Below are 27,298 nucleotides of genomic sequence, written 5' to 3'. Positions count from 1 at the left end.
TTCATGCTGCAATTTCTTTACTGAACTTTATAATTGTAATGCCTTCTCTCCTTCTAGTTGACTTCTTAAAGTAGCTCATTGTAGCTCCAAAATAGTATCTTATGTGATCATAACAATTGACTTCCAATTAAATAGTGGCTATCAATACACTACCAAAGAACAAACTTATATTTACTGTGATATAAATGAAATAAGATTGAATTAACTAAGATCTAAAACCTTATCAATTCCATAACAACAAAGATCTTGACACAATGTAAGACCTAATATACCAAAATAAAATTGAAAATAACTAAATAGAATGGAAAATAAAAGATAAGATTGAGAAAAAAAAAAAACAGAACCAAATAGAATCAAACAGAATAAAACAAGAAAAAGAAACCAAATTTTACTAAAAAAAATAGTCTATAGCTGTACATGACTAAATCTCCAAATGCCATCACCCAATTTTATTAATAATTTATTCAATTATCTTAGAACATCCTAGAATATCCTTAATAATAGGCCTCACCCAAGTAATTGCTCTTCTAGAAGATTTTAGATGTGAATCCTACCATGATAATCATCCTAAAGCTTTCTAGAAGGTTTCATGATAGATCCTACTTAAACTACCATCCTAACTTCAATTCTAATAACTTTCCAAAAATGATTTCAATTACATATTTCTATATGCAAATAATACAAATATCTTATCCATGCCCTACTACACTAATTGACTTCATGCATTATTGTTTCTTATCAAAAATTAATAAAAAAATTAATTTATATTTCTTTAATAGAACTAAGGCCATGTCAATTTATACGGCTTTAAAAGTGCCTTGAAATGTCTAAGAGCAATGAAGACTCACTTTGTATAATATCATGATTAAAGTTATTTTTATTAAACTCTAACTCAATGTTTACTCAAAATATTTTAGATGTTGTTTATAAAATCCATAAAGGTGTACAATTTTGATTGATTTGTATAGAAAGCTCACATTACTATAACATAATCTATGAAGAAGAAACAAAGGATGTTGGATCGATTTTGTATTGGAAGATAAGCAATAGAATTGTAATTGCATTAATTGATATAGTACACATGTGTTTAGGAAACATGCCTTTTATTGCTCGAAGTCTTTATGAAGATAAAGATTTTTTTTATTTAATATGTTGATGTGGTTTTCCTTTCAATTTTATAAGTTGCAAAATTGTGGGTGGTTTTCATGTTTAGTATACAAGTATTTGGAATGAGTAAGACCTGCAAGATGTATAATGTGATGCAAAATGGTGGTTTGTGATTATATTTGATTTACAATTACATTATATTGATTATTTGGATAGTATCTAACTATACAATTGAAGTTTTTGAATGAATCTTGATTAAAAATTGATTTCTAGACTTTCTTTCAATATAGTAGACTAATTGTGTAGAATATCTTGAAGTACCTTTGTAGCACTCTAAATAATTATTGTATTATAGAATTAATTGCTAGTAATTATATAATATAAAAATCATATTTTATATAAATAATTTTTGTATGTATATATATATATATATATATATATATATATATATATATTTATTGTGATTGTGTAGCAATACAAATTATCTCTAACTGATTGTGCTTATTATGGATATCCAACAAAAAGAGTTTTTGAAGATTTTTAGAATATTATATCAAATTTTAGAAGGTTCTAAAAGGTATTTCAAATATCCTAATAGGAGGTTCTAGAAGATTCATAGAAGATTTATAAAATATTCTAATATAAGATTCTAAAAATATTTTTATAATATTTTTAATAATTTTAAGAGATTCTTAGAATATTATAATAAATTCTAAAAAGTTCTAAGAAGATTAAGAAAGTTGTCCAAAAAGCTTGTTATAATTTCTTCATCTTCAAGTAATATGAAAACTTCTTAAGAAACTTTCTAAAGTTGTTTTATCTTCAAGCAACATGGAAAATTTTCAAGAAGCTTTCTAATACCTTATATATATTAGAATCAAGATTGAAGGAATCTTCACTCTCAATAATACATTTCTTATAATTCTAATTCATCTTTTTTAATATTGATCTTGTATTCATTTGATTTAATCAATTTCTTATTAGATTTTTTGTTGAAACTCCTTTGTTCAACTTCTTGTTTGATCTTTTATATAATGAATCCATGACAATGCTTGTAGAGTTTGTTGTAATATAATTTTTTTTACATTTTAATATCCTTAATTTGTATAATGCAATTGACATTATGGTTCTTTTTGAAGCTCTTTAGTGATTGATAGTCTCTACTTAACCTCTCAAAATTTAACATAAATTATGTTTAGATTTTTTTTTTATTAATAATTTTTCTATAACAAATATATTATATAACTTTTATTCTCAACATCTATAAATAATAAAATTATTTTTGATAAAAAAAATCAATTCATTTGAATAATTTGTATATAATGTTGATTTGGATCCAATAGTTTTAGTTATATGGATAGATCTATTGCGGCTTTTATTGAGAGACTTTAATTAAAATTGTTTCTACAAAGCTTGTAAATCTATAATCTTCATGTTCAATTTTTCATAATATTTTATAATTTTTCATAAGTATTTTTATCCTTTTCATAATGATTTTCTTATAGTGTAGTATGTCTAATTTCTCACTTGACTTTTTGGAAATTTTCTTCTCTATTATTCATTCTACTTTTGGTTAAAATTACACATAGGACTCTTTAATTACTTATCTTTTAGATATTCTTATAATGTTATTATTATCATTATTATTCTTATTAGACTTTTTTAGATTTTATAGTTAATACATTCTACAAATAGACTATGAGTATGATTTCTAATAATCTGTAACTTTTGATAAACTCTATTTTTTGATATTCCATCCATTGTATGCACAAACATAGAAGTTTGATGATTTGAGATAAGTTTGTCTATATATTAGACGACATATTTTCAAAGATGACATGAATGTACTATGCATTTCTTTTATTGTTTGTAATCTTCTAATTTTGTTAATTCTTAAAAAAATAAAATTGGATTTTATTTCTTTGTTTTTAAAAAAATTATAAAAAATATTTTTTGGCTTACAAACTGTCATAGACATACGCATGTAAGCCAATAATTACATGTATAAATAGGTAGAAGTAAGTAAATTCTATAATATTTGCTATGGAAGCTTTTTAGAAGCCTCATAGATACTGCTTTGACTTTATAGGTGTCTTTAATTGACTTTTTGGATTAGAAACGTGGTCAACAAGTTGGCCATATGCCACAAATGTTGTTAGCTTGAAGATCAAGCTAACTATGTGGCCCACACATAAAAAAACTTACCTTGTAAGTCAAGGCATGTGTCCTACAAAGTCAACACATATTGGAGGTCCTATAGAACATCACCACGTAGCCCTTAGTTAGATAGTATATATAAAGACAAGAGTGAAGCCTTCTTCATTCTTATCAATTCTTTTCTTGCTTCTAGTCTAGTTTCAAGGGTCTGTAGTTTTCTTGGCTTTTGGCAATAGCCATTCCAGTTTCTTTCTTAATATACATATCAAATTATTTCTATTTTGTCATCTTTCTTTGATAGAAGTCTCACTTATTTATTTATTTTTATCGTGTTCTTATCTTTGAGACAAATATATCTTTAAAAAAAAAATACTTCTTTAGAGTCATGCTTTTTGTGACTACGATATAGGTTCAATTAGCAAGTGTATGTATGTATATATATATATATATATATATATATATATATTGAATAATTTTAAAATGATTAATATTCAAATGATAGTTAATTAAGAAAAAAATGCTTCTACAAGTGTAAAATACATGATATCTATAATTTACAATTGTTCTAACATATTCTTGTTATGATATAACAAACTTAAATGATGAAACAATATTAAAGAATCATTAATTATAATGCTTCTTTTTACATCCAAATAATATAAATTTTATTACATTGAAGTGTATATTTTTTTTAAATAAAAAAAACCTATATTTTTATTTATCAAATTTTGTTGATATCATATCTTATTCGATTAAGTATTTATTTTTTTAATAAAAAATAATCATATTTTGCATTGAATTTAGAAAAGTAAGATCCAAAAAGAAAATTTGTTTATTTATTTTTTTCTTTTTTAATACTTAATCTTTTATTTAAATGCAAAAAATATCATCATTGATATTACATATATTCTTGGTAATTTGATTTCAATTCCAAATTGTAATAAAACAATAATTGTAAATATCCTTGATTGTAGAATTATCTTGGATATATTATTATAGAGCGCAAACAAAATAAAACGGATTAAAAAAACTACCACAATAATAAAAATATTCAAGATATAGTTTTTGATGTAATCAGAGTTATAATAAGTACAACCAATCAATTTTGTTCGACCAAAATTAAAACATTTTAATGATGTGGGTCTTTGCTTCTTTTTTTTTTTTTTTTTTTTTTCTTTTCCACTATTCAGTTCAAAAAATACTACAATAAATTGCATCTTTGTTTTTTAAACTTGTTAGACCATGTCATACAAAACATTTTAAACAATAAATTGGAATGCTTTGGCAATTGCAAAGGTAACTATACAATCCTCTAAATTTGCAAAGAAACAGCTTACATTTAAAAAAAAATGTTAAGACCTCATAGAGCACCAAATTCGTGAATGTTTTGTTGAATTGGAATCATAGATGATTCAAGTCCATCGGATTAAATAGTTTTAGGAGGTTACTTCAAGGAAGCTATAATCTATCAAACAAAGTTGAGAAACTACCACTTGTGCAATGGATTCATATATATATATATATATAGCAAGAGCAGCGAAAGCATTGAAGAATCACAAGTGGTGATGGTGATATACCAGTTGTATGAATTACGGATGGGTGGCAATGAAAGAGGGAAATTCATGAACGTTCTCATGGCAACGAAACGAAAGCAGTGGCCATGGGGCATCTTGGACGGCAGTAGATGCCTCTGACGGGAGGAAATCTAGGAGGTGGGGGGGGGGGGGGTTGCTTCTGGCGTGGCGCATGGGCTGGCGGCGGCGGCGGAAGAGAACGAGGAAGACGACCACTGCGAAGTGAAGGGAGGAAGGAGGGAGGAGGAGGAGGAGGAAGGAAGGAGGTGGACGAGAAGGAGTAGCAGTGGTGGTGGTGGTGGTGGTAGTAGCCATTCGTTGTGGTCTGTCTCAGCATTGTTTGTAGAGTTTGAAGAAGAAGCAGCAGCAGCAGCGCATGAATTAGGGTTGGGATACCCCCCCCCCCCCCCCCCCCCATCCCTCTTTGTCTCTGTATCGCTGTGTGTGTGTGCGGCTCTCGCTGGATTCTTCTCTGATTATGCTGCCCCTCGCTCTTCTCCGACATCTTTAAGACTCGCTACTTTCGCCATCCCTGCCTTCACCATGGCGGGGCCGGCAGGCATGAAGGTCACGGCTATGAACGGTGTCAAGGTCTACACTGTCTCTGGCCACCGCCAGTTTGCATCCTGGCTCCCCCCCAACAAGAAGCGTGCACTCCGTAAAGATCAGGGTAGGTGCCTTGTTTCTGCATCTCTCTCTGCGTGCTCCCAAGTTTCTCTCTCCTTTCATCTGCCCGTTTTTTCTGAATATTATCTGGCGTATAGAAAAATTTGTCAACCTGCTACCTGTGCTGAGGATTATAGACTCCCTTTTTTTTTCTTACCTTCCACTAGCTTCTACGTTGTCTAGCACTATAATGTAGAAAAAATGAGAGTCATGAATAAGTGTGCTAAGTACGGCGCCATCGATTCTGTAACCTGACAATCTAGATAATTCGGTTCACTCTTGAGAGTATGTTCTAGGGAGTATTTCCTACAAGCTCTAGGAAAATAGTAAGAACTCCATGCATAATATAACTTTTAAATCGGTGCGTAATTCTCCCAGAAGGAGGATCGTATTTGCTAATTATGATCCCACTCCTATGTTTGCACCCTTGACAGTACATCGAGACTGCAGCAGCTTTAATTATGCTGTATTATTTCTGTTATTGATACTTTTGAACAGTACTTGTGCAAGGTTTATCCCATTATTACCACATCTTTTCCTTTACACGTTGTTCTAAAGCAATATTGTAACGCGAGGAATTTTAGAAGTGTAATGCTAGAATGTAGAGCTGTTTCCAGTATGATTTCAAACAGTTTTTCAAGTGGAGGGCTGTGCGCAGAGAATTGAACGAATTCTGAACACATGCGATACCACCATTCACTTATAAAAATTAGGGCTGTTTTTTAATACTCGTGATCCATGTTATCGTCATGTATGAACAGTTGTGTTTGGTCTGCTATCCTGAAAGTTCTGTGAATTTTTTAACATCATTGCCTGTGGTGGTAATCTTATGTTGAGAACAGACTATCTGAGACGAATCGACCTAGTCCAAGATCTAGAATTCAATACTGCTGCTACTCGCATGAAGACTACTTCTGATGGACAGTATATCATTGCATCTGGTATGACACTGCATAGTTTTGAAATATACTTTTTGAATATTTTATTTCTTAGTTGTAGTTTGGCTGCAAGATATCTTGAGGAGACCATTGTAGATTATGGGTTTATTGCAACGCCTGCTAAGTAGTGATGTCTTTCTTACCAAACACAGTAGATTATGTCTAGTTTTGGGCCAATCGTCTCGGCTTATTTCCATCGAAAACCTCTTGGTCCATTGATACGAGGGTTTTCAAACTCTTAGACTTAATTTTGTCCTTTTTGAAAGCACTAAGACTTCTCTGTCACTTGAAAACATCAGTTGCAAAGTAAATTTCTGATTTCTAGGCATTCTGATTCTCGAAGTTACTTCGTAGGTATTTATCCTCCACAGGTTCGGGTTTTTGAAGTTAGCGAGTTGTCACTGAAATTCGAGCGACACCTCACGTCTGAGATAGTTGATTTTCAGGTACTTCTCATTCATTTTCTTACAGGAGTAGCGAGAAGATAAACAGAGAAATTCAGTAATTTATTTCCATTACATCTTTTATCTGTGACGGAGGAGAGAGGGATTCTGAAGTGATTTTCGGCAGTGTCTGAACGATTCAACATAAGTCGATTCTGAATTTGGAAATGACGTGGTCGTGGCAGGTTCTAGGAGATGACTATTCCAAACTGGCGTTTCTATGTGCAGATCGTTCTGTATGGCTGCATGCTAAATTTGGCAGTTATTTCAGCACACGCATTCCGAGGTGAGTTGTGACCAGGGTGTGATGATATTGCCTCTACTTGAATGAGTGGACGATACTTTAGAATGTGTCGTCAAGTGCTGAATATCAACTCTCTTCTAAGTGTTGGGTGGATTCCAGAATGGGAAGAGATCTTTGCTATGATCGTTGGTCTTGCGATCTACTTCTAGCCGCATCATCCCCTGAAGTCTACCGACTGAATTTGGAGCAGGTACGTCGTTCATCAATGAATAGGATGGGTATCATGTCTAGTCTTAAAATTGTGCTGGAGCGCCATCGGAGCTAATACCGAGTATTACTTGGTCGTAGCTGCTCCTGAACCCCCTCTTAATTCAGTCTCTTTTGCTTCGGGTTAACGTTTTGACCAGGTCTTCGATACAATCATCACACTGAAGCTCTTTTGAAATGACATGATTATTCGCATATCGTGTTCTACATATGGGACAAGCGCAAAACTTTTGACCTTGACAGACGAGCAGTAAACTTCACATGTATTGTGTCATTTTGCAGGGTCGTTTTCTTGCCCCTCTTACCACACAGTCGCCTGGTATAAATGTGCTTGGTCGTAGGTGGGTGTTTATAGTCTTTCAATTTTTAGTTGTATCTTCATTGATTTATTCCTTCGTTCTTTCTCTTTTAAAAATTTTTATTTTTATTTTTATTTTTATTTTGCTGCATGGCCTTTCTTTAAAGCTTCAAGGAAATGGATCTATGCATCAAATGTGCGAGGCTGGTTCCTACCGTATCTCTTATTTTGAGAATCCGTCTGTATTAAAGGTTTCGCACATGATGTCAAACCTGACACAAGTGTCCTGGATGTGCACGGTCACGAAAGCCCAGTGCATGGGTTGATTGCATGCGGAGGTGAAGATGGGTTTGTAGAGTGTTTTGACCTCAGACAAAAGGCTTCTGTTGGGCGGGTTCTTGCTGTAGGTGCTGGCAACGAGGATCAAGTAAGGGATCAGCCAACACTGTTTACCATTGGCATAACTTGCTGGGATATTTCCTGTTGTGTTTATGTTCTGCGTATCTCTATATAAGATACAGCATTTCGCAGGACAATACCATTGTGTCTTCTAAGTTGTGTAACGAATATGTTGCTCGTTATTCTTGTATTTCGAACTTGTACGTAGTTTTGTTGTTTCAGAAATATGTATTAGTTTTAAGGAGATCAAATCCAGTCATTCTAAGGTGTGGCAATCTGCATGATTTGGCTGTGTTAATTCCAGGAGGTGACAGCTTTAAGATTTGATGAGAGCGAGGGTATGCAAATTGCAGTTGGTACAAGTGGTGGTCAGGTAAGATTTTCAATCAGTCAGGTCGTTGAAGTAGTTTCGAGCAATGCCCCTGGCATCTGTTGACATCATTCTGGGCCTCTACTTATGCAGTTTAAGTCAAAATAGTTTGTAGTACTCTTAAGACGTTGCGTTTCAAGTGTTGATTAATATATTTCTGATGTATTGCATCAATATTTTTAGTTAGCTCCTGGCGTTTTGATTAATATTATTATTTTGCAAGCCTTCATGTTACGTTCTGCTGTTTTCTGGTGGACCAGGTGCTACTTTATGACTTGCGATCATCCACGCCAATCTTGATTAAAGATCACATGTAACATGTCTTACTGTTATCTTCCTACGCATGATTTGTCCCTCTATTTTACACACACGCTCCCACTCAGGAACCCCAAAAAATATCACAATTTTTAGAATTTTGTTTTGCAAGCATTATTTAAAGTTGTATTATCATCGTCGTAACTTCGGGGTTTCCTTAGCGGAGAAATTGAAGGTTGTTATCTGCTATTACTTATGCTACGTTTAGATTCTTTTGAGACACACTTGAGCAGCTCATTGTACAGCTCTGTGGTACACAGTCATTTTGACGCTGATTGTCACTTTTTGTTTCATTCAATTATATCCACTGTTCGTAATGGCTGGCGGCATAGAATTATTATAATGTAACCAGGTTTGATGCTTCGACTGAATACATTTTTCACATTTTCCAGGTATGGTAGTCCTGTCATGGATATTAAATGGCACGAAAGCGTCAGCACTGCTGCTAAGAACTTGATTACTTCAGATAGTCATATCGTGCGTATATGGAATCCGCAAACGGTCAGTGTCAGATTCTCATACCAGAGTTTTTATTGGTAATCTAATTTGATTCGATTTTCAATTTATTAATTGATAATCAATTGATTTTTAGCACTGCCGGTGCTTTCAGTTGCAAAAACAAAGGAGCTACTGCAGGCACTCCTACTAAGCGAAAGTGCGCGTCTCTGTAATCTTTAGGTGTAAACTTATGTTAAATAAATTCGACTTCAGGTCACTGTTTATTGAAGTTGAAAGTGAATTTTGTTCTTCGATGAGCGCAGGGTGACAGTGTGACGAACATAGAAGCACCAACTGGCGAGATTAATGATGTGTGCGTGGTGAAGAACAGTGGTCTACTTTTCATGGCACTTGATTCGCCCCGCATATCCTCTTTTTTTATTCCTTCTCTTGGTCCTGCTCCTCGATGGTGTTCTTCTCTAGAGGGTCTTACAGTAAGTCTCTTCTCCCTGCGATTCTCCTTGTAAGTCATAGTTGATGTGAGGAAGTAGTATAACTACACCTGTTCTTGTGTCGTAGTGATTCCATATGCAATACTCATTTTCTAATCTGATATCATGTCTGCATGCTGAAATATGGAACAGGAAGAGTTAGAGGAAGAAAATGAAACTACTATTTATGAGGATTACAAGTTTGTCACACGTGAAGATTTGGAGCGCTTGAATTTAACCAATTTGTTAGGCACCAACTTGCTGCGAGCTTATATGCATGGTTTTTTTATCGACCATCGTCTCTATGTGAAGGTCATCTTTACTTTTCCACTTGTCCTGTCTTAGCCAGTGGATTCACGTTATCTTTTTTTACATTTTGTACTATGAGCAGCCAGCCAGTTTCTTAGTTTTATAGAAAAGAAAACGTGTACAGATATCATTGATTGTGGGTACAAAATAAGAATTGCATTTGATGCGTGGAATATTAACTTTTCAGGCAAAGGCAATGGCAAATCCCTTTGCATACGAAGAACATCGGCAGAAGGCTATACGGGAGAAGCTCGATGCTGAGCGAGCTGCTCGAATTTCGGTACGGAGGTTCCTTTTCAAACTGGCAGTTCATTCCTGCTCATGAGTATGCTCGATTTAAGTCAATGTCTTAATTGTATCAAGTGCGCTGAATTGCTATTTGAACAACATCAAGTCAATGCCATTGTTCAGAATATTTGATAATGTAAATCACGGCTCTTATTTTCTCCATCCTGGAAGTTGAATGCTATAGTTGTTTGCTTTAGAACGATTGTGTGCTGCTGCATGTTTTTAATATCTTATCAATCTGAGTAGATCGAGGAACTTAATTTAGAGCACAAGTTGACAAGGGTGGTCATTTACAGGTGAAGAAGAAGTTACCTAAGGTTAACAGGGAACTTGCTGCTCGTCTTCTCGCTGGTGCTGGAGCCGAAGAGGAGATTACTGAAGCGCCTTCTGAAGGGGCAAAGAAGGATAGCCAACGAAAAAAGCAGAACATTTCTCTTCTCAAGGATGATAGATTTGCCGCAATTTTCAAGAATGAGGTAAATTAATCTGGCTGTTTTGATTGACATTGGTATGTCCAGAGTAGAATGTTGAATTTGTTGTTGCTTATGTGGCCTAAATCCCTCAGCTTGTGAGTGTATCGGTGTTGTATTGTATAATCAGCTGTTCAGCGCGAGGTAGTACGTCTTTATGGTTGTATTCGTTCGCTAAGTACTTGTTATTTGGCAGGCTTTTGAAGTGGACGAAGATGCTCCGGAATATCTTGCACTTCACCCTAATAAGCAGAAGAGCAAAAAATCACTGGTGACAGAGCATTTTGACCTTGTATCTGATGACGATAAAGAAAGAGATTCTGAAATTAAGGACGACTCTGATGCTAGCAGCTCATCTTCGGATGAAGATGAGACTAATCGTGCGAAGGGTAAACGACAGCAGGGTAATGAGAAGACTAACGCGTCTGGAATGAAGAGGAAAGCCACAGAGCCAAGGTTGGTGGTTTGAGCCATTTTACTAATCTGTTTTTTGCCGACTAGTTTTTTGGTGGACTCATTCCTCTGACTAGGTTATTCCTCATGGCATAACTCTAGGTGTTTGTCGGTTCCTTATTACTGAGACACCATCCTTGGGATCTTTTGGGTATATCTAAAGCATGCTACGAACACGCGAAAGATGGTGACTGTCCGCCACGTCATGCAATTTATGTTGTGGAGTTGCTGGAGTCGTGTGGAAAGGGTCACTGCATTGTACAGAAATTAAAACGTACGCATAGATTTCAACATTTGTCTGGAAAAAATATCTTTGAAGTACGTTTAATCGTTCGTAGTTGAGTGACTTGAGTGAGGTATTGACATAGTAGTGTCTTTCTCATAGGCTTTACGAAGTGAAGGATGAAACCCATGCTCAAGCTTTCAAGAACAAGGTGTCCCTGAAAGTTGAAAGAAGTCGACCTCTTGAGGAGCGGTTAGCAACAAGTGGATACAAAGCAAGGGGACGAGGCGACTCTTTCTTTGACGAAGAGGTAGCTGTGCGAGGTCATGGAGGGAGCAGACAGGTGTCGTTTATTCCCCGAGGTGGTTCTGGAGATTCTAGGGGACGAGGTCGAGGCCGAGGCCGAGGGAGCTCAGTCAGTGGCAGGGGGAATAGTGAAAGTGGCTCAAGAGACTTCAAGAAACGAGGTGTACAGTCCTTAGGGCTCAAGAGCGACAGGCCCGGCGGCATGCGTGGGGGTCGGGGCTTCCGCGGAAGAGGCCGAGGCAGAGGTCGCTCATAGGGACACCATTCTCGCATCAAAGATGGATTTTACATCACGGCCTAGTGTAGGTTGAGATTCGAACGATTTAAGAGCGCTAAAATACTTAAGCCTCTTGTTGCTCTGATCTTTTACAATTGAACTAGTTTCTTCTTTAACTTACTATATCCCATGCTTGACCTCGATAAGTTCTTGTGACATTGCATACTTGGCAGTATTGACATTTAGGAACAATCAGTGTCCGAGTTATAAGGGTGTACATGTTCTGGGCTGGTTATTAGAAAGGACCGGACAGCCGTGTTGCTTATCGATGCTCTAGTTGCCTCTTGTACATGTTTCTATGGTCGTGCGTGATACGTTGTGTGACTCTATGCTGAGTCCACGTGAGGCGCATTTGTAGTCCACACAGCATTACATGCATGCAACTGCAGAATATGAATTATGAACCCGTGTTGAATATTCCACTTGCAACGTTCAGAAACCTATATCAGAGGCATAAGCTGAAATGATTACAACAGAGTTGTGGATCTTCAGTTTTAGTGGTATTACTAATTCAAATTTGCAGTCACTGGAAACATCTTAAATTCAACGACGAAAAAAATGGTGTCCACTTAGAAATTGCCTTGTAGCAGCCGACAATAGGGGTTAAATCGTGAACTGGAATTCAAACCTATTAGTTGAAGACCTTAGCCGAAATATTTCCAAATCATTCTTGAATAATACATCTTATATATCAAAATGTGTTAATTCACGAAGTTCAATTTTACATTCCATGAGCGAAAATGGCACGCAGTCCATTGTTTTCAAACAAACAGCAATTCAAGTGATAGATATATATGTTAAATATTGCAGTCATCCTCATTGTAACTAGTCAGGAAAAGACAACTTACAATGCAATTTAGATGGAAAATGTAACAAGAATAAATTTCCAAACCTACTATGTCTCCAAAAACTAAACTTATATAGATTAAAGATGGTGAGCCATTCACCCCAAAATCCAGCAAAAGAACTACAACTCTTGACATACTTTGTGGATATGATATCGTAACTCATCATACATACGATTTCTCAGAGTGCTCAGATAAAATACAGTCTCTCAATAAGCAGAGCACATTGCTTCCCACATCTTCTACATTTTCGACGACGTCGACGTGGTCGAAAATCGAGCATCGTAGACTCATCGGTGAAATAACCTTGAAAATTTCAAACCTACATCAGTTCAAAAACTCACCAACCAATCTGCCCACCAGAAACCCTAATCAAGGGAACCAAAGAAACAGAAGTGGATGAAAATTTGGAAGTCCCAATCACCAAGTAACGTTTACCTTTACCGATGTCAGAAACTCCGATTCTATCCCAAACACTTCATACAAAAACCGTTAGTTCACAATGTAGGGCAGAAATTTCAATGCAGAATCGGTACCGGGAGCGCTGAGCAAAGCTACTTCTAATTAACAAAATATTTCTCCACAACAAATCCTTCCAAACGAACATACCCCCGAGATCATATCATCACCAGGGTCGGGTCATGCCGGCCGGATTTCTTCCACCCACACTGGCACCTGGCCCCGGAGGCTACAAAACGCCAGCCAACGATCCAAATAGCTCAGTTCAACTGTTCAACCCAGTCAATCTCCCCCTCCGCAATGCATTCCTTCCATCACCTAATATTGTTCCACCACGATTGATCGATCAATCGAATTCACCATCTCCATTTACTCCTTCCCATGCCTAGCCGCCGCTAAACTCGTCGCCCCGTCCATCCTACCGTTTGCCGCAGCCCCTGCCGTGCTCTTTTCCGAGTCCGCTCTTCCAAGGCTTCCGTGGAAGAGCAAGCCTAATTTTCTAGCCGTTTCTTTCACTTTCTTTGGGGTTTGCGTTTGAATTTCCACTCCTCGTCCTCGTCTCGTCTCGTCTGCCGCGAGAGCTCGCGCACTTGCAGCCGCCGTGTTCAGCATCAGCGTACGTCTCTGGGACGGATTCCGCAGCATTGAGCCCCCGTTTTGTGCTTGCCTGCCCCGGCACCATGTGCGGAGCGTGGTGAATTTGGCTCCCGTGCAGCTTTCGGTGTGGATTCGCTTCGTATTGGAGTCGGGACTGGGAGGTCTGGATAGGGCGGCGGAGCTTCTGCTAACTGCGGATTCTGGTCCTAGCGGAGTCGGCAGGGAGGGCTGGATTCCCGCCCGACTTGAGCCGTTTTTTCTCAGTGTGGTCGAACGGCGAGGGGCTGAGCATCGCTGGCGTGAAATGAAATGTGTCGAGGGGTGTTTGGACAGAGTGCGTCGGAATGCCACATTGTGCTTTGAAGCTTGTGGTCGTGTTTTAATTCCTTTGGGCGGGAAATAGAGCGTGTGTAGCTTGCAGATCGGACAGGTATCGTGTGAATTTGGCCGTGAGAGGCTTTGGAGGATCCTGGCTGCGACCGGTGAGAGGCATTAGAAACGCTATCGGCCACCTTGGCTTGGTTGGAGGTCGCATGTTGGCCAGATCGGGTTGCATTGTAGTGTCGGAGGAGGTACGGAGTCGAGCGTTCTCTGGAAGCTGTAAGAACTTTGGCGAGTGCGAAAGCGGAGGTGGAATATGAGGTCGTATACTTAGTGAACAAGGCGAGGCTCTGCAGATAAGAGGCGCAAGCTTTGGACGAGCGGGCATCATGCAGGTCGGCAGCCGCCTCGGCAGTCCGCGGGCAATTCGATGGCGGAAGGGGGAGCTAATTGGAGCAGGTGCACTTCATAGTCTTTCTTATCTTAAGCGATGCTGGATATGTGGGCTCTTCCATTCACCTTCATGTGTGTAGGTTGCCACGCGACACGCTCGCGACACGCTCGCGACCTGGCTGCGGCCTTGATAATACTAGGTGCCCTCCGTTTTCGTGAATCACCACCGTGAGAAGCTTCATGCGACGTGAGCACGCTTGGACTATATTGTCCCATCCTGCGACTTTGCCTCGGAGTTTAGCAATTGGTCACCAACCTTGTCCTTCCCTTTCTGGGAAAAATTAGTTTCCCTCTCACAACTCTTGCAGGGAAAATCCCTGTAACTGGTTTATTGAAGCATTGACATGCTTTCTGGTTAGCCTGGGACGTTGAAGAAGGGTATCTTCCTGCCTCCTTACTGACGTTGTTGGGCACTTGAATGTTTGCAGGAGCATATGGGCGAGTGTACATGGGCCTGAATTTGGACTCCGGCGAACTGATTGCAGTGAAGCAGGTGTGCATTGCACAGAACAACGTCACCAAAGACAGGGCTCAATCCCACATTCGCGAGCTGGAGGAAGAGGTGAAGCTTCTCCAGAACCTGTCTCATCCCAATATCGTGCGTTATCTGGGAACTGCTAGAGAGGAGGAAGCTCTGAACATTTTCCTTGAATTCGTTCCTGGAGGATCGATTGCCTCTCTCCTGGGAAAATTTGGCTCCTTCACGGAGACCGTCATCCGGATGTATACCCGCCAGCTGCTCCTTGGACTGGAATACCTCCATAGCAACCATATCATGCATCGGGACATCAAGGGTGCGAACATTCTGGTCGACAACAAAGGGTGTATTAAGCTCGCTGATTTCGGTGCATCTAAGAAAGTTGTTGAGCTCGCTACCATCTCCGAAGCTAAATCCATGAAGGGGACGCCTTACTGGATGGCTCCTGAGGTCATTCGGCAGACTGGTCACAACTGGCAGGCCGACATGTGGAGCGTTGGGTGCACCGTCATAGAGATGGCGACTGGCAAACCTCCCTGGAGTCAGCAGTTTCAAGAAGTAGCAGCGCTGTTTCACATTGGAACTACCAAGTCTCATCCTCCCATTCCTGAGCATCTGTCTGCGGACGGGAAAGACTTTCTGTTAAAACTTTTACAGAGGGAGCCTCGGTTGAGGCCGAGTGCTGCAGAGATGTTAAAGCATCCATTTGTACAGAACTACGAGATATGCAGTGGACGGGAAGGGGGCGAAGGGGGCGAGGGTGGTCAGGTGTTGGAAGGGCATTTGGAGCCGACAAATGATGGGTGCAGCGTGAGAACGTCGATGTCTTTCCTGGATTCGTTAAGAGGTTCATTACGACAGAGCGGTGTGGGATTCTGGAAGCCGGGTGGTGTATCTGTGAAGGAGCTCTCATTTTCCTTCAAGGACCCTCGAGCGTCCTTCAAAAAGTACTTGAGCATGAGCAGGGGCGGGAATACTTATGGCGAGGATATGAATTGTTCGGTGCGTTTGGATTCTGTGCGGATGGATTCCTTGAGGAATTCAATGAAGTTAGATTCTGTGAGGGATTCTGTCAGGTTGGACTCTTTGAGGGACTCCGTTAGGTTGGACTCGGTTCGACACGATACGTGGAGCGAGAGTTTTAATCCCGTTTCCGAGCCTTCATTTGTAGACAACAACAAGTGGCGGTTCAATTTGACAACAAACGGTGGATTTTCTGTAAGACCTTCGGCTGGTAACGGTGCAGAGTGTTCGGAGAACCGTGCGGTTGTACGGCAGAGTCAAAGTGAGAGGGGTTGGTCTTTACGGCAGGAGGATGAAGAGGAGGTTACGGAGAGCAAGATTCGTGCGTTTTTAGATGAGAAGGCTCTGGAGTTGCAGAAGCTCCAAACACCCCTGTACGTGGAGTTTAATGATTCTTTGAGAGCCTCCGTGTTTCATGGCAACGGAACTTCAGCGGCACCTGCGGAGAGTTTCGTTGCGCCTTTGAGTCCCGCTATAGCTAAGCAATCTACACGCAGTACAAGTAAGTCACCTAGCAAAGCCAGCAATGGGAACGGAAGGCCAGCGGGTACTCGCAGCAGCCAAGAGAGTGAAACCAGTGTAGACTCCGATAACACAGGTGGGGGCACAGGTCCTTCTACAAGTGTTAGCTTCAACCCTCTTCTGGAGATACCATCTCCAAAGTTGAATGAGCTGAAGGGGCTGAACCCTGATGCCCGGCGGTCTTCGTCCAGTCCTGGTCTGAGTTCCAGTGAGCGCCAAAGGTTATGGAAAGAGGAACTTCAGCAGGAACTTCAACTGAAACGGGAAGAGAAACGCAAGCACATTCAAAGGGTTCCTCCGTTGTCTCCGTCTCCTAATTCGAGAGTGCATCAACGTCCAGGTAGCAGTCGATTAGCCACTGTATCTCAGTTATAGAAAGTTATGATGGTACTCTTGCCTCGAGGAGTTGGATGTCATGATTTATTAGGTGGATGTGTGGCGCATTTCTTGTCACTAATTAGTGGAACGTCTCACAGCATTTGCGCACCCGTTAGCTCGGCCCAGCCAAATGGTCGGCATCTGGTCCCCTGACGCTTTTCTTTAGATTTGTAAACTTGTAATTTTCACGTCGCAAATAAATATTAGTGGGTGAATGGACCTGGATTGGTGTATGGTTTTGTTCCTTTTTCTTATGCTTGTATGATTTCATTCTCTACGTACATTCCAGTGACTTGAAGATTTTAGGGTGTAACTTTTTTTGAAGGGTTATACCTACTTCGTGATAATTGTATTTCCTTCATCACTCTTCCTTGTCTGGAAACTGGGTGTGTGATAGTGTCTTTTAGAGGAGCTTAGGCTAAATGTCAACAGTTTGTGAAGTCTCTAATCATACCAAGAGCTGCATACGGCCCGTGGCAGAAGTGAATGTTGGAACAAATCATCAGATTGACTCGCCTTATGGTGGAATGCAATTCTACTTCAAGTAAAAGCTAAGTTGGTACAAGAAGGCCATGAGGGCGTTGCTTCTTTTAAGGTTAGCGAATAGGCAAAGAAATAGTAACTTAGCGGAAATTGTTCTACACTTGTTAACTCGCTAAGTTATCATCTCGAATGAAATGGAGAAGGGATCGATATCAGAATGTATAAATACACTGCAAAGTGAACAGTACTTTGAAGTAAATTATTTACTTCCTAAGATACTACTTTGTCATTGATATTGTCTCAACATGGTATGAGTGAATTGGGTATGTTTTTTTTAGAGAGTAGCATGCTTGAGAGCAAAACTAGAGTGATTAGTGAATTATACATTGCAGTTGCTAGAGAGACAAATAGGCCTAGATAAAAGTTGATTTGTAGACTCTTTCAAAGACACACACATGTAGTATCACATGAGTTGGTTTATACCTGTGGATTTACAAACAGAGAGAGAAAGTTAGATTTGATTGAGAGTAGGGAATGGCAAAAGGTTTGTGTAGTATTTTTTTATCTAACAAATTAGAAGGTGCCTCCAACTATAGAGTGTGATGGATCTACATTATAACAATTTTTAAAGAAAAAAAGTTGTGGCACTACTTGTGCTCCAAAGAGACTCATAAAACTACAAAGATTGTAGAAGTTTTGAAAGAGCTCAAGAGAGGGAAAATAAATGTAAATAAAAATAAAAAATACAACACAATGACAATTATTATTCTATCACTAAAAGATAATGTATTACATCATGTATCAAATATACTTTAGAATGAATCAAAACCAAAAGAAATAGTCAATACATCAAAAATATTTTAAGCTGCTATGATGGCTTTAGACATTAAAACTCAAGATTACAATTAGTATCTAGATTTAGGAGCAACTAAGCATGTTACTAGAGATTCAACAAACATATTTTAAATCAAAAATATAGGGTACCAAGTATATGTTCTTGTAGGCAAACTTTTTTTATGAATTACCTCATTTATTTGTGTGGCATGTGTATATCTAACTGTAAGAATATTTGCTCTTGTTAGCTTTCCTTTGATTCATTATTAACATGATACATTTTGTATTTTGAGGTAAGGTAGTCCTTCAACATTGTGGGTCATTGTGTCCAGTATTTAATAATTAACGTGTCATAATTGACTATGCAAGACATCAACTTCGGATATTTTGTTCATTACACAAATTTTTGTATTTGTTACGGTAATTATAATCTGTAAAAAATACTACACAAACCTTCTGCCATTCCCTACTCTCAATCAAATCTAACTTTCTCTCTCTGTTTGATACATGATGTAATACATTATCTTTTAGTGATAGAATAATAATTGTCATTGTGTTGTATTTTTTATTTTTATTTACATTTATTTTCCCTCTCTTGAGCTCTTTCAAAACTTCTACAATCTTTGTAGTTTTATGAGTCTCTTTGGAGCACAAGTAGTGCCACAACTTTTTTTCTTTAAAAATTGTTATAATGTAGATCCATCACACTCTATAGTTGGAGGCACCTTCTAATTTGTTAGATAAAAAAATACTACACAAACCTTTTGCCATTCCCTACTCTCAATCAAATCTAACTTTCTCTCTCTGTTTGTAAATCCACAGGTATAAACCAACTCATGTGATACTACATGTGTGTGTCTTTGAAAGAGTCTACAAATCAACTTTTATCTAGGCCTATTTGTCTCTCTAGCAACTGCAATGTATAATTCACTAATCACTCTAGTTTTGCTCTCAAGCATGCTACTCTCTAAAAAAAACATACCCAATTCACTCATACCATGTTGAGACAATATCAATGACAAAGTAGTATCTTAGGAAGTAAATAATTTACTTCAAAGTACTGTTCACTTTGCAGTGTATTTATACATTCTGATATCGATCCCTTCTCCATTTCATTCGAGATGATAACTTAGCGAGTTAACAAGTGTAGAACAATTTCCGCTAAGTTACTATTTCTTTGCCTATTCGCTAACCTTAAAAGAAGCAACGCCCTCATGGCCTTCTTGTACCAACTTAGCTTTTACTTGAAGTAGAATTGCATTCCACCATAAGGCGAGTCAATCTGATGATTTGTTCCAACATTCACTTCTGCCACGGGCCGTATGCAGCTCTTGGTATGATTAGAGACTTCACAAACTGTTGACATTTAGCCTAAGCTCCTCTAAAAGACACTATCACACACCCAGTTTCCAGACAAGGAAGAGTGATGAAGGAAATACAATTATCACGAAGTAGGTATAACCCTTCAAAAAAAGTTACACCCTAAAATCTTCAAGTCACTGGAATGTACGTAGAGAATGAAATCATACAAGCATAAGAAAAAGGAACAAAACCATACACCAATCCAGGTCCATTCACCCACTAATATTTATTTGCGACGTGAAAATTACAAGTTTACAAATCTAAAGAAAAGCGTCAGGGGACCAGATGCCGACCATTTGGCTGGGCCGAGCTAACGGGTGCGCAAATGCTGTGAGACGTTCCACTAATTAGTGACAAGAAATGCGCCACACATCCACCTAATAAATCATGACATCCAACTCCTCGAGGCAAGAGTACCATCATAACTTTCTATAACTGAGATACAGTGGCTAATCGACTGCTACCTGGACGTTGATGCACTCTCGAATTAGGAGACGGAGACAACGGAGGAACCCTTTGAATGTGCTTGCGTTTCTCTTCCCGTTTCAGTTGAAGTTCCTGCTGAAGTTCCTCTTTCCATAACCTTTGGCGCTCACTGGAACTCAGACCAGGACTGGACGAAGACCGCCGGGCATCAGGGTTCAGCCCCTTCAGCTCATTCAACTTTGGAGATGGTATCTCCAGAAGAGGGTTGAAGCTAACACTTGTAGAAGGACCTGTGCCCCCACCTGTGTTATCGGAGTCTACACTGGTTTCACTCTCTTGGCTGCTGCGAGTACCCGCTGGCCTTCCGTTCCCATTGCTGGCTTTGCTAGGTGACTTACTTGTACTGCGTGTAGATTGCTTAGCTATAGCGGGACTCAAAGGCGCAACGAAACTCTCCGCAGGTGCCGCTGAAGTTCCGTTGCCATGAAACACGGAGGCTCTCAAAGAATCATTAAACTCCACGTACAGGGGTGTTTGGAGCTTCTGCAACTCCAGAGCCTTCTCATCTAAAAACGCACGAATCTTGCTCTCCGTAACCTCCTCTTCATCCTCCTGCCGTAAAGACCAACCCCTCTCACTTTGACTCTGCCGTACAACCGCACGGTTCTCCGAACACTCTGCACCGTTACCAGCCGAAGGTCTTACAGAAAATCCACCGTTTGTTGTCAAATTGAACCGCCACTTGTTGTTGTCTACAAATGAAGGCTCGGAAACGGGATTAAAACTCTCGCTCCACGTATCGTGTCGAACCGAGTCCAACCTAACGGAGTCCCTCAAAGAGTCCAACCTGACAGAATCCCTCACAGAATCTAACTTCATTGAATTCCTCAAGGAATCCATCCGCACAGAATCCAAACGCACCGAACAATTCATATCCTCGCCATAAGTATTCCCGCCCCTGCTCATGCTCAAGTACTTTTTGAAGGACGCTCGAGGGTCCTTGAAGGAAAATGAGAGCTCCTTCACAGATACACCACCCGGCTTCCAGAATCCCACACCGCTCTGTCGTAATGAACCTCTTAACGAATCCAGGAAAGACATCGACGTTCTCACGCTGCACCCATCATTTGTCGGCTCCAAATGCCCTTCCAACACCTGACCACCCTCGCCCCCTTCGCCCCCTTCCCGTCCACTGCATATCTCGTAGTTCTGTACAAATGGATGCTTTAACATCTCTGCAGCACTCGGCCTCAACCGAGGCTCCCTCTGTAAAAGTTTTAACAGAAAGTCTTTCCCGTCCGCAGACAGATGCTCAGGAATGGGAGGATGAGACTTGGTAGTTCCAATGTGAAACAGCGCTGCTACTTCTTGAAACTGCTGACTCCAGGGAGGTTTGCCAGTCGCCATCTCTATGACGGTGCACCCAACGCTCCACATGTCGGCCTGCCAGTTGTGACCAGTCTGCCGAATGACCTCAGGAGCCATCCAGTAAGGCGTCCCCTTCATGGATTTAGCTTCGGAGATGGTAGCGAGCTCAACAACTTTCTTAGATGCACCGAAATCAGCGAGCTTAATACACCCTTTGTTGTCGACCAGAATGTTCGCACCCTTGATGTCCCGATGCATGATATGGTTGCTATGGAGGTATTCCAGTCCAAGGAGCAGCTGGCGGGTATACATCCGGATGACGGTCTCCGTGAAGGAGCCAAATTTTCCCAGGAGAGAGGCAATCGATCCTCCAGGAACGAATTCAAGGAAAATGTTCAGAGCTTCCTCCTCTCTAGCAGTTCCCAGATAACGCACGATATTGGGATGAGACAGGTTCTGGAGAAGCTTCACCTCTTCCTCCAGCTCGCGAATGTGGGATTGAGCCCTGTCTTTGGTGACGTTGTTCTGTGCAATGCACACCTGCTTCACTGCAATCAGTTCGCCGGAGTCCAAATTCAGGCCCATGTACACTCGCCCATATGCTCCTGCAAACATTCAAGTGCCCAACAACGTCAGTAAGGAGGCAGGAAGATACCCTTCTTCAACGTCCCAGGCTAACCAGAAAGCATGTCAATGCTTCAATAAACCAGTTACAGGGATTTTCCCTGCAAGAGTTGTGAGAGGGAAACTAATTTTTCCCAGAAAGGGAAGGACAAGGTTGGTGACCAATTGCTAAACTCCGAGGCAAAGTCGCAGGATGGGACAATATAGTCCAAGCGTGCTCACGTCGCATGAAGCTTCTCACGGTGGTGATTCACGAAAACGGAGGGCACCTAGTATTATCAAGGCCGCAGCCAGGTCGCGAGCGTGTCGCGAGCGTGTCGCGTGGCAACCTACACACATGAAGGTGAATGGAAGAGCCCACATATCCAGCATCGCTTAAGATAAGAAAGACTATGAAGTGCACCTGCTCCAATTAGCTCCCCCTTCCGCCATCGAATTGCCCGCGGACTGCCGAGGCGGCTGCCGACCTGCATGATGCCCGCTCGTCCAAAGCTTGCGCCTCTTATCTGCAGAGCCTCGCCTTGTTCACTAAGTATACGACCTCATATTCCACCTCCGCTTTCGCACTCGCCAAAGTTCTTACAGCTTCCAGAGAACGCTCGACTCCGTACCTCCTCCGACACTACAATGCAACCCGATCTGGCCAACATGCGACCTCCAACCAAGCCAAGGTGGCCGATAGCGTTTCTAATGCCTCCCACCGGTCGCAGCCAGGATCCTCCAAAGCCTCTCACGGCCAAATTCACACGATACCTGTCCGATCTGCAAGCTACACACGCTCTATTTCCCGCCCAAAGGAATTAAAACACGACCACAAGCTTCAAAGCACAATGTGGCATTCCGACGCACTCTGTCCAAACACCCCTCGACACATTTCATTTCACGCCAGCGATGCTCAGCCCCTCGCCGTTCGACCACACTGAGAAAAAACGGCTCAAGTCGGGCGGGAATCCAGCCCTCCCTGCCGACTCCGCTAGGACCAGAATCCGCAGTTAGCAGAAGCTCCGCCGCCCTATCCAGACCTCCCAGTCCCGACTCCAATACGAAGCGAATCCACACCGAAAGCTGCACGGGAGCCAAATTCACCACGCTCCGCACATGGCGCCGGGGCAGGCAAGCACAAAACGGGGGCTCAATGCTGCGGAATCCGTCCCAGAGACGTACGCTGATGCTGAACACGGCGGCTGCAAGTGCGCGAGCTCTCGCGGCAGACGAGACGAGACGAGGACGAGGAGTGGAAATTCAAACGCAAACCCCAAAGAAAGTGAAAGAAACGGCTAGAAAATTAGGCTTGCTCTTCCACGGAAGCCTTGGAAGAGCGGACTCGGAAAAGAGCACGGCAGGGGCTGCGGCAAACGGTAGGATGGACGGGGCGACGAGTTTAGCGCCGCATTTTCATTCCCCGGCATTCATTCATTCAGATCTGTCAATTAACTGATCTGCATGCTCTGCTCCCCATTTCCGATGCCATCCTCTCAATCTTTCAGATGTTGCTGGTTGGTATTGTCATGTGTTGGTAGAAGCTTTTACTCTTTTGTTCCTTTTGTACCTGTGTTTCAAAGATATCACTCTCTATGTATCTTACGTGCATGGAGCGATCTGCATGTAGCGTTTTCTTTTGAGGTCATACATTGTATTTGTTAGATATTATAATTTTGTAAAATTACATATACATTTTTCAATTAACATATGCTTTGTTCAATTTCAGCAATAGGCATCCATTACAATTTATCAAGTCTTCCTCTGGTAGCATGTTTATCCACAATTCAATGGTTTGGCATTGTTATAATTGTGGAAGTGTAAATATAAACATGTCTTATTTATGTCTTATGTATCTTTAAAATATGTCTTAGTTGGTGTGAGGTGGTTCTCTAACTTGGAAATTTTATTATTTAGTATAAGATTTTATTATTATTATTATTATTATTTGACAACAATTAGAATGTATCATTTGACTTTATTTTAATTTTTTTAGAATAGAAGACACTATTTGTAGAATTTGTAGCATTGATTATGTAGAATTGAGATTTAGAGTAACCTCCGTTGTTAAGTCAATATAAGCTTTGAAATCAAATAATATTTTCTTTATTTTATATTAGTAATTTTAAATTAATTTTATTTTTTATTGCAATTTTATGGTTTTTTAAGATAATTGAATTATTTACATTCCATATCTGACTCTATAAATAAGATTTCTTGACTTTTTCAATGTTATAATTTTTTATATTCATTTCTAATAACTCTTCTTTGCATTCCAATTGTTGAGTCAATTACTCAACCTAAATACCATATATCTTATTAAAAAGATACATTTGTAAAATTATTGCAAAGTTTAGACTTAAGCATTTAAAATTATTATTATATATTTAGATATAAAAATTAAAATTATTAAAAATTAAATTTTGATCAATCTATTATAGTAGCTATTTAATTTTTAATTTTTAATGTTTTAAAATTTAATAGAAGTTTACCAATAGATATAAATTACTAATAAATTTTAAGAAGAGTTTTTTTACAAAGAAATCATAATATAGAATATATTAAATTTTTGTAATATATAAATTAACTTTTTAAAGCAAATTTTGCATCCAATTATATACTTCTTTATAAAAAGCTACAACTAATATTATAATTTCTTTAGCTAGTATTATTCTAATTTGTTTTATAAAATATTTAATAGATGAAATATTTTTAAATCACATAGTCTAGTCAAATGATGTTAAATAGTAAGTAGTTTTCTATCAAATGCATGCTATTTATCGTTTTATGTATAAAATCTATAATAAGATATGTGACTTAGTCTACTTAGTTAAATAAAATATATATGTTAAATAACTATACTTATAATAGATGTCTATATTACTTAAGTGAATATAAATAAATAGAAAATAAATAAAATTTATTAAGTAAAAAATATATTTATGATAAAAAATTAAAAAAGTATTAAAAATAAAATTTATATATTTAGATTCTTTTAGATATACTATATTGCTATTGAAACTTAACCTAAAAGTTTTTTTCTTTTACAAAGCTATATTTAAATCAAACTACAACTTCAAAGCCTGTGTTGTAAGCCTTGTGGTCCTTAAGATGCTTTTATAAAGTCTTCTTGGTATCTAGTATATATAAAAGCAAAACTAAGGCCATCATTTATCTTTTGAAAGTCTTTCTTGTATTCTAATCTTAGTATAAGATTCTTTAATTCTTTTCTATTTATCAATAGTTATTCTAATATCTTTTCTATTTTATCTTTATCTCTTATTTTTTATTTTTTATTTTTTTATTATTAATATATGAATATAATTTATGTAAAAAAATTTATAAACATATGTCATTAATAGATTAATGATAAATTATAAAAAATAATAAAATTTAATCTTTCTTGATACAAAGGAGATTTTTTTTTTTTTAAACATTAATATTTTAAATATTATAAAGTATCTTCTTTGAAATTAATAATATTTTATAGTTAAAATTAAATTAATATCAAAAGATTTATAGTGGTTTCAAATATTAAAGACAATTAAAAACTTTGTACAACTATGTAATATTTGTTTAAGATCAAAACTTCTTTGTCATTGGTCTTACAAACTTCTTCAACCATTTTATATATTAAAACAATTATATTCTTCTATTTCTACAAATTTTATTTTTAATCTATAAATCTCAAATTCTTATGATTTTATATTTATAATTATAATTTTTTTTTACTAAAATAGCATATTTTGTATTATATATAAGTATATCACATGTAAAGAAATAATTGAATGCTTTTTTTATAATATCTATTGCTATTATAGATTGTAAAAGAATATTATATTAGACAAAAAGACTCAATTTGTATCTAGATTTTAAAGAATTCTTTTTAAGGTATTGAAGGTAGATATTAAATTATCTATAGATTTCCATCTTCAAATCAATAGATAAATTAAATGGGTGAATGAAGTTTTACAGTAATATTTGATATATACCATCAACTACCATCAAGATGTTTGGATAATTCTTTTATCATTGGCAACGTTTACCTATAATAACATAATATATTCTTCTATTTAATAATCATTTTTTATACTAACAATGATAATCATTTATAATTTGATATTTTTTACTTCTCAAAAGTTGATAATCTTGTAATAAAAGATTTAGCAATTGAGTTATCAAAGCCACATGCAATAATAAAGACACAAGTAAAGGAAGCTTAAGAACATGAAAACATCAATAGAAATACCTATTGCAAGAATAAAATCAATTCTACATTGGCAATAAGGTATGATTATTTTGTAATAATATCAAGACTATTTACATTTGTATAAAGTTAGATTATTGTAGATTTGGACCATCATCTATTTGTGAAGATATTAATTATAGTACATAATATCTATATCTACTAAAGTCTATAAAGATCCATTCTGTGTTCTATATATCTCTTCTTAAAGCATATAAGACATTAAATATATATATATAAAAAAAAAAAATCACTTATTCTTATAGAAATAAACAATAATCAAGAGTTTGAAGTAGAATAAATCTTAGACTTATAATGGTGTCAAAATAGATTAAAATATCTTATACATTGGTATAGATATAAAATTAATGAGTATAAATAAAGGCCATCTAAGAATCTTATAAATGTAGCAAAGAAAGTTGATTGTTTTCATTGATGACATCAATAAAAACCAAGATAAATAGTCAAACAATTATTTGCTATTTAGCAAACAAGATTCAATAAAGATTGCATTCTATACTTTATTCTTGTTTGTGATTTCTTTATATTTGTGGTGTTAAAGAGATGAAAAATCAATACCTAGCACATTCAACTTAAAATCTATTATTTGTTTAGTTATTGGACAAGGCATTGAGATTGTCACAACCTTTGAGACAAGATAATAGAGATGAAGATCTTCATGAACAACATGTCTTTCTTTAAAAGGATGGTAAAATATAATGCATTTGGTATCACAACGTTAGAAGAGACTTTCAATGTTTGGTGATATTATTAAAGATAGGAATTACTTCTAATGATGTTTCAAATGGAATATATAAAAGAAGTTATAAATGCCTCAATAGTGATCAAATAACAAAGTGGTCTTTT

General features: G+C 38.0%; 3 protein-coding genes across 3 annotated transcripts; 2 read left to right on the top strand and 1 right to left on the bottom strand.

Annotated features, from left to right (window-relative positions):
• The first annotated feature begins 5,008 nt into the window (after window positions 1–5,008).
• Window positions 5,009–12,149, top strand: LOC112295598 (uncharacterized). The gene is made up of 16 exons (XM_024547388.3): window positions 5,009–5,508; window positions 6,347–6,445; window positions 6,797–6,888; window positions 7,071–7,171; window positions 7,289–7,379; window positions 7,679–7,737; window positions 8,004–8,121; window positions 8,398–8,466; window positions 8,724–8,776; window positions 9,171–9,279; window positions 9,540–9,710; window positions 9,861–10,019; window positions 10,204–10,296; window positions 10,601–10,780; window positions 10,971–11,230; window positions 11,613–12,149. The coding sequence occupies exons 1-16, from the start codon at window positions 5,382–5,384 to the stop codon at window positions 12,010–12,012; spliced, it is 2,181 nt and encodes a 726-aa protein (XP_024403156.2). The 5' UTR covers window positions 5,009–5,381; the 3' UTR covers window positions 12,013–12,149.
• A 2,336-nt stretch (window positions 12,150–14,485) lies between these two features.
• Window positions 14,486–17,342, top strand: LOC112295599 (mitogen-activated protein kinase kinase kinase NPK1). Its single transcript, XM_024547389.3, has 2 exons — window positions 14,486–14,714; window positions 15,137–17,342. The coding sequence occupies exons 1-2, from the start codon at window positions 14,645–14,647 to the stop codon at window positions 17,104–17,106; spliced, it is 2,040 nt and encodes a 679-aa protein (XP_024403157.1). The 5' UTR covers window positions 14,486–14,644; the 3' UTR covers window positions 17,107–17,342.
• Window positions 17,343–19,981: 2,639 nt separating this feature from the next.
• Window positions 19,982–22,852, bottom strand: LOC112295601 (mitogen-activated protein kinase kinase kinase NPK1). Its single transcript, XM_024547390.3, has 2 exons — window positions 22,610–22,852; window positions 19,982–22,187 (listed from the first exon to the last, which is right to left on the bottom strand). The coding sequence occupies exons 1-2, from the start codon at window positions 22,677–22,679 to the stop codon at window positions 20,218–20,220; spliced, it is 2,040 nt and encodes a 679-aa protein (XP_024403158.1). The 5' UTR covers window positions 22,680–22,852; the 3' UTR covers window positions 19,982–20,217.
• Between the last annotated feature and the right edge of the window lie 4,446 nt (window positions 22,853–27,298).

Source organism: Physcomitrium patens, chromosome 18, assembly GCF_059467195.1.
Source record: "Physcomitrium patens ecotype Gransden chromosome 18, ASM5946719v1, whole genome shotgun sequence".
NCBI lineage: Eukaryota > Viridiplantae > Streptophyta > Bryopsida > Funariales > Funariaceae > Physcomitrium > Physcomitrium patens.
The sequence above is the reverse complement of the archived record's forward strand: the minus strand, read 5'-3'. Positions and strand labels throughout refer to the sequence as shown.

Bases quoted from the DNA above. Each gene is read 5' to 3' on its own strand.
- LOC112295598 (XM_024547388.3), top strand. From the start codon at position 5,382: ATGGCGGGGCCGGCAGGCATGAAGGTCACGGCTATGAACGGTGTCAAG. The intron at 7,380-7,678 runs GTACGTCGTTCA...GTCATTTTGCAG, and splicing joins ACCGACTGAATTTGGAGCAG to GGTCGTTTTCTTGCCCCTCT. The intron at 9,280-9,539 runs GTCAGTGTCAGA...CGATGAGCGCAG, and splicing joins GTATATGGAATCCGCAAACG to GGTGACAGTGTGACGAACAT.
- LOC112295599 (XM_024547389.3), top strand. From the start codon at position 14,645: ATGCAGGTCGGCAGCCGCCTCGGCAGTCCGCGGGCAATTCGATGGCGG. The intron at 14,715-15,136 runs GTGCACTTCATA...GAATGTTTGCAG, and splicing joins GGGGGAGCTAATTGGAGCAG to GAGCATATGGGCGAGTGTAC.
- LOC112295601 (XM_024547390.3), bottom strand. From the start codon at position 22,679: ATGCAGGTCGGCAGCCGCCTCGGCAGTCCGCGGGCAATTCGATGGCGG. The intron at 22,188-22,609 runs GTGCACTTCATA...GAATGTTTGCAG, and splicing joins GGGGGAGCTAATTGGAGCAG to GAGCATATGGGCGAGTGTAC.